Source organism: Melanerpes formicivorus, unplaced genomic scaffold (genome assembly GCF_026170545.1).
Source record: "Melanerpes formicivorus ecotype bairdi unplaced genomic scaffold, bMelFor1.0.p_v2 SCAF_164, whole genome shotgun sequence".
Classification (NCBI taxonomy): Eukaryota; Metazoa; Chordata; class Aves; order Piciformes; family Picidae; genus Melanerpes; species Melanerpes formicivorus.
In genome coordinates this window covers 134,349-143,895 of record NW_027142516.1, presented here as the reverse complement: position 1 = coordinate 143,895, position 9,547 = coordinate 134,349, and the positions used below count along the sequence as shown (strand labels likewise).

The following is a 9,547-nucleotide window of genomic DNA, read 5'->3' as shown; positions in this document are numbered from 1 at the left end:
TGGCCACCAAACCTTGAGTCCAGCACCATCATGGCCACCAAACCATGAGTCCAGCACAAACCTTGAGTCCAGCACCACCCTGGCCACCAAACCATGAGTCCAGCACCACCCTGGCCACCAAACCTTGAGTCCAGCACCACCCTGGCCACCAAACCTTCAGTCCAGCACCACCCTGGCCACCAAACCTTCAGTCCAGCACCACCCTGGCCACCAAACCATGAGTCCAGCACCACCCTGGCCACCAAACCTTGAGTCCAACACCACCCTGGCCACCAAACCATGAGTCCAGCACCACCCTGGCCACCAAGCCATGAGTCCAGCACCACCCTGGCCACCAAACCATGAGTCCAGCACCACCCTGGCCACCAAACCTTGAGTCCAGCACCATCATGGTCACCAAACCATGAGTCCAGCACCATCATGGCCACCAAACCTTGAGTCCAGCACCACCCTGGCCACCAAACCTTCAGTCCAGCACCACCCTGGCCACCAAACCTTGAGTCCAGCACCATCATGGTCACCAAACCATGAGTCCAGCACCATCATGGTCACCATACCTTGAGTCCAGCACCACCCTGGCCACCAAACCTTGAGTCCAGCACCACCCTGGCCACCAAACCATGAGTCCAGCACCATCATGGCCACCAAACCATGAGTCCAGCACCACTCTGGCCACCAAGCCATGGTGGTGCTGAACTCATGGTTTGGTGGCCATGGCAGTGCTGAACTCGCAGCTCTCCTCAGGGTCCCTCAGCATCTTCAGAGCATCTCCAGCAGCCTTGCAAACCATCCAGGCCAGCCTGGGATTGATCCCTGCTTTGCATGCAAAGCTGCCTCCAGACATCTGGAGCCACCAGTGAGATGCTGAAGGGCTCAGCACCCTGCCTGGCCACCAGATGCTCCCTGAGCAGCTGCCCTCACCTCTGCTGGGTCCCTGCTGCTCACACTCACACCTCCAGCAGTGCCACAGGGGCTGCCACATCCCCCAGCCACAGCCTCCCTGCCCCTTCCCTCAGCAGGGTCTGGTCACCACCACCCTCCCTCCAGCTGCCCCAGGCTCAGAGTCTCAGAATCAGAGAACTGTTTGGGCTGGAGAAGCTCTCTGAGGTCACCCAGGCCAGCACCGACCCAGCACCGACCCAGGAACACCAACCCCTGGCCCCAGCTGCCATGGCCACAGGGTTCTTGAACCCCTCCAGGGCTGGGGACTCCACCACCTCCCTGGGCAGCCTGGGCCAGGCCCTGACCACTCCTGCAGGGCAGAAATTGTTCCTCAAGGCCAACCTGAACCCCCCCTGGGGCACCTCGAGGCTGTTCCTTCGGGCACTGCAGCCTACGGCAGGGAGCTGCAGGGAGCGCTGAGGTCTCCCCTCAGCCTCCTCCTCCCCAGCTCCCTCCAGCCCTCCCACTGCCCATTCCCCCACGCCCACCCCACCTTCCCCCAGCCTCCCCCGCCCCTGTCACCACCTCGGGCTCCTCCGTAGCTGGGGGCAGGGCGCAGGAATGGGCTCATTAGCAAGAAGCGGCAATTAGTGCCCCGCGCCCGGCAGGAGCGCAGCGAGGGGCAGATATCGATCAGCGCCGTGACTCAAAGCCTGGGATCGGCGCTGGGGAAACATCTCTCTGCGGTTCCTTCCTGTGTCTCACCTCCCAGCCATGCTCAGGGCCCTATAAAGCTGTCCCTGGCCTCCCCAGCTCCTCATTCCCCTCCTTCCCTCTCCTAAATGTGCTTCCAATGGCTGAAGAAGGTAAGTCGGATCCTCTCTCAGGCTTTATCCTTTCATCTCCGCGGGTCACAGCCTCAGCTGAGCTGTGCCCACAGCTGCACCCACACTGCCTGAGCGCCCAGGGCCACCCAGGTCTCCACATCTGGAGCCACTGCTCCGGCAGCAGCTTAAAAGCAGGAGCAGGGAGAATCCCTCAGGAAGCTGAGTAGGAGATCCACGGCAGCCAGCAGGTGCTAAGAGGACCTGTGGCAGGTTTGCCTCCTCTGGAAGCTGCTGGAGAAGCTCTCCCAGGAAGGGTCAAACCCTCTCCTGCTTGGACCCCGGCCAGGCGGTACCCAGCTGGGCATTGCCCCAGCCCCTGGCAAAGTTCTTCTGCCCACACCACCTGGAAGCTCTCTCCTCCCCCTCTCCCCCCGGCCCTGCCACGGTGCGAGGAAACCGCCCCCGAGCTGCTCAGCTCTGCTGGGTTTGGATTCGGTTTTGCTCTCTTTCAGCTCTACCGCTGGCTCCGGGGGAGGTGCGCCCGGAGGGGCTACAGCAGCGAGATCTCGGTGCACCACCGCGGCTTCTGCTCCGGCAGGGGCGCCTTCTCGGGCCGCCGGGGGCACGGCGACCTCTTCTATGACGGGGAGAGCTCCATCACCTACAGCCGGAGGCCCTCCTGCCTCCAGCCCACGCCGGCATCCCCCAGCCGCAGCCTGCCGGGGGGGTACCCCTGCGGCAGCGATGGCTCCGTTGTGATCAGCGGCGGCGGCGACGCTGGGGGCACGTCGGGCTGGGGCATCACCGTGGGCACAATCCCCGTGTATGGCTCCGGCTGTGGCAGTGAGGACTCAGGGACAAACATCGTGGGCGGCTCGGGGGGGGCTGCAGGATCCGGCTGCTACGGTGGGAGCTCTGCCGCGGGGGGAGGCTACAGCTATAGCTATGGCTATGGCTATGAGGAGTCGCCAAGGGTCTCCGCGACGGGGGGTGGCAGTGGTGGCCTAGGCTACTACGGTGGAGGATCAGGATACGGCCTCGGGGCAGGCTCAGGCCCAGAGTTCAGCCCTGCAGGAGCTGAGTCCTGCCAGACCATGCAGCAGAAGTGTCCTGTGGTGGTTCCCAGCATCAAGTCCCAGCAGACCAAACAGAGCAGCCAGTGGCCTCCCAGCCAGAAGAAGTGACTGAGCCTCAGCTGCTCTGCTGCAGCAGGAGTGCCCTGGATGTGCTCCAGAGGGGCAGGTCCCCAGCCCTGACACACACACCCCCCGGGGCAGGGAGCTTCACATCCCTCAGCCTGAGCTGTGCTGGAGACAGAGCTGCAGGGCTGCTAGGGCAGGGGGTTGTGGTTGGTGGTGGGAGCAGGTTCCTCATCTCCTTCTGCTCATGGGCTGGAAGAATAAAACTTCCCAGGCTGTGGAAAAGTCCAGGATCTGAATGACTTCATTTCTGCCTCCTTGAGCTCAGACCCAAGGAGTTTGCTTCTGCTCTGCTCTGCTGAGACCTCCCCTGGAGCACTGTGCCCAGTCCTGGAGCCCTCAGAACATGGAGCTGTTGGAGCAGGGCCAGGAAGACCTTCTGGAGACCTTCCAGTGCTGAGCTGGGGACAGAGTTTGGAGCAGGGCCTGTGGAGGCAAGACAAGGGGGAGGGATGGTTTGGAAGTGCAAGAGGGAGATGGAGAGTGGAGAGGAGGAGCAATTGGTGCTGCTGAGGGTGGGCAGAGCCTGGCCCAGGCTGCCCAGAGGGGTGGGAGACGCCCCCAGGGCTGGCACCAGCCCAGCTCAAGTTGGTTGGGGCTCTGTCTGGGGCTGTCCCTGCTGCCTGCAGGGGTCGGATTAGATGAACTTCCAAGGTCCCTTCCAACCCAACCCACTCTGGGATTCCCAGGGATTCTGGGATTCCCACATTCTCCACACCCCTTTTGCAGCCCTGCCCACACCACAGAACCAAAACACAACACTCCAGCAGCTGGGGAAGGTTTTCATCCTGCCTCTTGGGCAGCCAGAGCTTCCCCCATTGCTGCTCCCATGCACCAAAGGCAAGCACCAAGCCCTGCCGAGCCCCCTGCACGGCCAGGCTGGGCTGGGCTGGGCTGGGCTGGGGGAAGCACAACATTCCCAGGTGATTTCCAGGGGGTTGTTTCCAGCCCGGCCCTGCCAGCCCAGGGCTGTTGATGTGCAAGCAAGGCCAGCAGGCTGCTGTCCCGGGACACTGCAGGGGGTGGGCATGCAAGCCCCGAGCCTGTGCCCAGGGTGGTGAGCCAGCTGGCACCAGCTGCTCAGCCTCTTCTCTGGAACTGGCACCTTGGCATTGCCGGCTGGCATCAGGCCCTGAAGGAGGCAGAGGGAGGAGCTGGCTGCCCTGGGGCAGCGTGGGGCAGGCAGGAACTCCCTGTGCTGGTCCTCACCCAACGGTTTGGGGCGAGGTTGGAAGGGACCCTCGGAGGTCCAAGCTGGCTGTTAACGGAGCCGGGTGAGTCCCGGGCGGAGCAGGAGGCTCTGGGGCTGCATCTCACCGTGCAGGGCTGCAGCTGCAGCCTGATGCCGGGGCAGGGGGAGGCTCTGGGTTGCGCAGCCGGGAGGGACGTGGGAAGGGCACACTCAGGGCCCCTCCCCAGCCGTGGTGCAAGAGGGGAGGAACTGAGTCACCCCTGGGCTGGGGAGCTCCGATAAGGCAGGCCCCAGGTCCAGCTGTGTGTTGGTGCTTGCAAAAGCTCTGTCCCTCAGCCCGGGCTGGCTGCAAACAGGGAGGCTGGTGGTAAACAGCAATCTGGCTCTCGGTGCCGGCCTTTAATTGGTGCCTCTGGAGAGGCGCTGGAATGGGGTCAGAGACAGCAAGTGAGAGCTCTTCCCCCCCTCCCCTCCCTCCCCCTTCCCTCTGCTTCAGACCTCTGGTCAGTGTCTGCCCAACCAAACCTTGTGGCTCCCATTTGGAGGTTCCCCTCCCGCCCTGGTGAGGCCACATCTGGAGTACTGTGTCCAGTTCTGGGCTCCCCAGTCCAAGAGAGACAGGGAACTGCTGGAGAGTGTCCAGGGCAGGCTATGAGGATGAGGAAGGGACTGGAACATGAGGAAAGGCTGAGAGCCCCGGGGCTGTGTAGCCTGGAGAAGGCTCAGGGGGTCTCAGTCAGGTGCACATGGAGCTGAAGGGTGGGGGGCAGGCTCTGTTCCATGGTGTCCTGTGATAGGACCAGGGGCAAGGGGCACAAACTGAACCCCAGGAGGAGAAACTTCCTTAGTGTGAGGCTGCTGGAGGGCCCAGGGAGGTTGTGGAGTCTGCTTCTCTGGAGACTTTCAAAACCCAGCCAGACACCATCCTGCTCAACCTGCCCGTGGTGCCCCTGGGCTGGGTGATGTCCGGGGATCCCTTCTGACCTCCTCCATTCTGATGGTTTGATGGTTTGGAGAGAGGGTTAACGGCTGAGAAGCACAGGGAGAGCTGAAAGGAGACCCTCGAGGTGCCTATGGCAGGGGAAAGGAGAAGCTGAGGCTGCTGCAAGGCTGTGGTTGCAGAGCTGATTGAAGCACTGCCAGGTGGGTGCAAGCCAAAGGGGCTCGGAGGGTGGTGGATAATGAGAGGTGTGGCTGCTGGGTCCATTACTGCAGTTGTTTTGATCATGGGGTTTTGAATTCTCAGGAAGAGTGTTAGGAGCCCTATAAAAGTTGCCAGGTGAGAGGGGAGAGAACCTCAGCTCAGCTCCACTCCTCCAGAGCCTTCACAGCCAAGGTAAGAGGCTCCTGCACCATTACCTACCCTGGAGCCAACATCTCACCAGGCTGGGGCTGAGCTGGGCTCGCCTGGGGCTGTCTGCAGCTGTCTGCAGCTCCTGGGGTCACCGGGGGCCAGGTTCTCAGGGAAACAGAGAACCATTAAGGCTGCACAAGACCTCATCAAGGCCAAGCACAGCAGTCCTGGGGCGGTTTGGTGCCAGCCAAGGGACCTCAGGGCAACCGGAGAGCAGAGGACGCAAGGAGGGAGGATTGGACCAGGCTGCCCCGGGGGGTGGGGTGGTGGAGTTCCCGTCCCTGGGGGTGTTTGAAAAAGGTGCAGACCTGGCACCTGGGCACAGGGTTTGGTGGCCATGGTGGGGCTGGGTTGATGGTTGGGGTGGATGATCTCACAGGGGGCTTACTCCAGCTTTAACGATTCCCTGGTTCTGAGCTGACCACCACAGGGAACTCTGAAGCCCAAGCAGGGTGGGCAGTGCAGGCTGCTCTGCGTGCCCCTAACTGCCAAGCTCTCTGCTCCCCAGGGACCACCAACCCCAAAATGTTCTCTGGATGTGGAGGCAGGTACAGCTCCGGGAGCTTCTCCCAGCGGGGCAAGAAGCCTGGCAAGGAGGAGAAGCCTGGCAAGGAGCAGCAGCCTGGCAAGGAGGAGAAGCCTGGCAAGGAGCAGCAGCCTGGCAAGGAGCCTGGAGGGGGCGATAAGTGTGGAGGGAGCAATGTGACTGTCTCAGGGCCACTGGAAAACACAAACTACATCTTCAAGGTGGAAGGCGACGGCGTGGGGAACATCAGCATCTCCGGCCGGCCCAAGCAGCAGGACAAGGGTCAGTGCTCCAGGGAGAACTGAAGGGACCAGGCACTGACCAGCCAAGGGTCTGCAGGGCAACAGGAGAGCGGAGGACACAAGGAGGGAGGAAGGCTCAGAGCTTTCATTTTGAGCCCCTGGCTTTGAAAGAGCATTTTACTGAGGTTCCAATGCCACCAGCCCTGGATATCAGTCCTCTGGCTGTGGCAGAGCCCCTCCAGGCTCTGAGCTTTCCCCCCGCCTTGGCAGGAGGAATCTTCTTGCTCCGTCAGGAGCCGGCAGCCCACAGCCCCTCTGCTCCTGCCTTGCACAGCCCTGAGGTCAGCCCAGGGCTGCCACAAGGGCTCAGAGATGCAACAAAGGAAGGGGAAAGCTCCTGGGGGCCAGCAGAAATGGAGCTGGGGGCTGCTGGGGGGCTCGGGAGGAGGTCTGGATGCTGGGGGCTGGTCCAGCGCTGGGGAAATGCAGCCCCCAGCAGGGGGAACAGGTTGGGCACAAAGCAAATGCTGCTGAGTCCCAAGTGGCTCCTAAAAGGCAATGGCCTCAAGTTGTGCCATGGGAGGTTCAGGTTGGTCATGAGGAACAATTTCTGCCCTGCAGGAGTGGTTGGGGGTTGGACCAGGCTGCCCAGGGGGGTGGTGGAGTCCCCATGACTGGAGGTAGTAAAGAAACCTGTGGGCATGGTGGGGTTGGGGTGGATGGTTGGGGTCGCTGGTTGGGCTGGATGATCTCAGAGGGCTTCTCCAACCCTAATGATCCTCTGGTTCTGAGCTGACCACCACAGGGAACTCTGAAGCCCAAGCAGGGTGGGCAGTGCAGGCTGCTCTGCATGCCCCAAGCTGCCAAACCCTCTGCTCCCCAGGGACCACCAACCCCAAAGTGTCCTCCCCTGCAGGTGAAGGCAGCCACAGCTCCGGGAGCTCCTCCCAGCATGACAAGCAGCCTGGCAAGGAGTCTGAAGGGTGCAACGTGGACGTCAGACAGCAGGTGTCAAACAAAAACCGGATGGGTGCAGTGAGGGGCAATAACGTGGGGAACATCAGCATCTCTGGATAGCCCCAGACAAGGGTCAGCACCCCAAGGAGAACTGAAGCAGCCAGGACAAGCTGATGGTCAGTGCTGAAGCTGCTGCTCCCTCCTCTCCTCTGCAAGATGCAGCCCCGAGCTCGGGCATGTCCTGCCCCATCCTTCCAGCCTCTGGCACCTGTGCCCTCACCCTGGCATGGCAGAGCCCTGATTTGCCCTGGCATGCAAGAACCCAAATCAAATCATCCCCTGCTGCTGTCTGCACAGTAAAGCCTGAAGCAAGTACAACCTGCTGGTGTCCTCTTGTTCTTCCATCGTCTTCCTCCTCTGTACCTTCAGCACCATTCCCAAGCCCACCCCTGCCAAGCTCTTTGCAGCCTTCCCCACTTCCCCCTGGGGCCCAGCTGGGGAGCGCTGGGGCTCAGCTCAGCTCTCCAATCCCCACCCCTCCTGCAGCCACCACACCAGTCCAGCTGCTGGGCCTGGAAAAGCTCTCTCAGGCTGAAGGTCTTCACCACGAGGGTGCTGGAACACTGCTCCAGGTTTCCTTGATGAAACATTGCCTGGTGCAAGAGAAAAGTGGGCTGGGGCTCAGGCTTTGCACTGCAGCAGAGCCTCCGCTGGGCTCCAGCCTGGTGAACACCACACAGGGCTGGGAAAGAGCAAAGAGCTCTCAGTGCTCCCACCAAGGGCTCAGCCAAGGCTGCACTTTGGCCACAGCCACCCCAAGCAACTCTGCAGGCTTGGGGCAGAGTGCTTGGGAAGCAGCCTGGTGGAAAAGGCTCCGGGGGTGCTGGTGGACAGCAGCTGCTCTAAGGTTTCCCTGGAGCCTTCTCTTCTTCAGGCTGAGCAGCCCCAGCTCCCTCAGCCTGGCCCCACAGAGGAGGTTCTCCAGCCCTCTGATCACCGTATGAATGCCAGGGCTGCTTAGCACATCCCTCTCCTGCAGCCTCAGTGCCAGCAGCAGGCTGGCACCGGCAGCAGGCTGGCACTGCCAGCTCCTGACGCTGCTGACTGCTCTGCTCAGCTCCTGCTCGGATCCCATGGGATGAATTGTGTCCCTGCTCAGCACCACGGCCAAGGAGGCCACCAGCAGCCTGGCCTGGATCAAGAGCAGGGCCCAGCAGGAGCAGGGCAGTGCTGCTGCCTCTCTACTCAGCCCTGGTGAGGTCACAGCCTGAGTGCTGGATGCACCACAGGATGGGAAAGACATTGAGGGGCTGGAAGGTGTCCAGAGAAGAGCAGTGAGGCTGCGAGGGGTTTGGAGGCTGAGGGAGTTTGGGGTTGTGCAGCCTGGAGAGGAGAAGGCTGAGGGCAAACCTCACTGTTCCCTACAGCTCCCTGCAAGCAGGCTGCACTGGGGCTGCTCTTGGTCTCTTCTCCCAGGTAACCAGCAACAGGATGAGAGGAAATGAGGTTGGGTTGTGCCAGGGGAGGTTCAGGTTGGCCATAAGGAACAATCTGTGTCCTGCAAGGAGGGGTCAGGCACAGGCTGCTCAGGGAGGTGGTGGAGTCCCCAGCTCTGGAAGCGTTTGAGGAGCTGCAGGACATCGTTTGGTGGTGATTGGGTTAGGGTTGGGCTGGGTGATCCTAAAGGTCTTTCCCAGCCTTAATGGTTCCATGACTCTATAACCTTTCCCAGCAGAAACCATGGAAGTCCTGGGCTGGGGCAGGTAGTGGCTCTTGGAGCCTGCCACAGAGGCCACAGCCTCTCTGTCCTGGTTTGAGTACTTTGGGAAACGAGAGGGAGAGGGCAGATGGAGAGGGGACCCTCAGCTGCCACACTTCTGCCACCTGCAGATCTCCTAGAGGGTGAAGACAGCTTTAGAGATGCTTTCAGGGGTGCTGAGGCCTTACAAGCTGTGCTGGGGGAGGTTCAGGCTGGATGCCTGGAAATATTTCTTCACTGGAAGGGTTCTCAAGCACTGGAACAGGCTCCAGGGCAGCGCTGGAGCCACCAGCCCTGGAGGGCTGTGTGGGGCTGGTGCTTGGGGATGTGATTAAGTGTTGAGCAGTGCTGGGTCCAGGTTTGGGCTGGAGGATCTCTGAGGCCTCTTCCAAAGAGATCTAGTCTGTGATTCTTTGATTTTGTGATTCTGTGCTGCTGTGGTGCTCTGATTGTGATGCTCTGGTTCTCTGATCCTGTGATCTCTGATCCTGAGATCTCTGATCCTCTGATTCTCTGTTTTTGTGATTCTCTGTTTCTGTGATTCTCTGGTCCTGAGATCTCTGATCCTCTGATCCTGTGATCTCTGATCCTCTGATTCTCTGATCCTGA

At 61.1% G+C, this 9,547-nt stretch overlaps 2 protein-coding genes across 2 annotated transcripts; both read left to right on the top strand.

The window, feature by feature from the left end:
- Positions 1 to 1,641: 1,641 nt before the first annotated feature.
- Positions 1,642 to 3,122, top strand: LOC137457254 (uncharacterized). Its single transcript, XM_068169088.1, has 2 exons — positions 1,642 to 1,748; positions 2,222 to 3,122. Exons 1-2 carry the CDS (start codon positions 1,725 to 1,727, stop codon positions 2,891 to 2,893), a joined length of 696 nt encoding a protein of 231 aa, XP_068025189.1. The 5' UTR covers positions 1,642 to 1,724; the 3' UTR covers positions 2,894 to 3,122.
- A 2,207-nt stretch (positions 3,123 to 5,329) lies between these two features.
- Positions 5,330 to 7,557, top strand: LOC137457215 (immunoglobulin G-binding protein A-like). Its single transcript, XM_068169044.1, has 3 exons — positions 5,330 to 5,436; positions 5,963 to 6,262; positions 7,139 to 7,557. Exons 2-3 carry the CDS (start codon positions 5,980 to 5,982, stop codon positions 7,297 to 7,299), a joined length of 444 nt encoding a protein of 147 aa, XP_068025145.1. The 5' UTR covers positions 5,330 to 5,436; positions 5,963 to 5,979; the 3' UTR covers positions 7,300 to 7,557.
- The last annotated feature ends 1,990 nt before the right edge of the window (positions 7,558 to 9,547 follow it).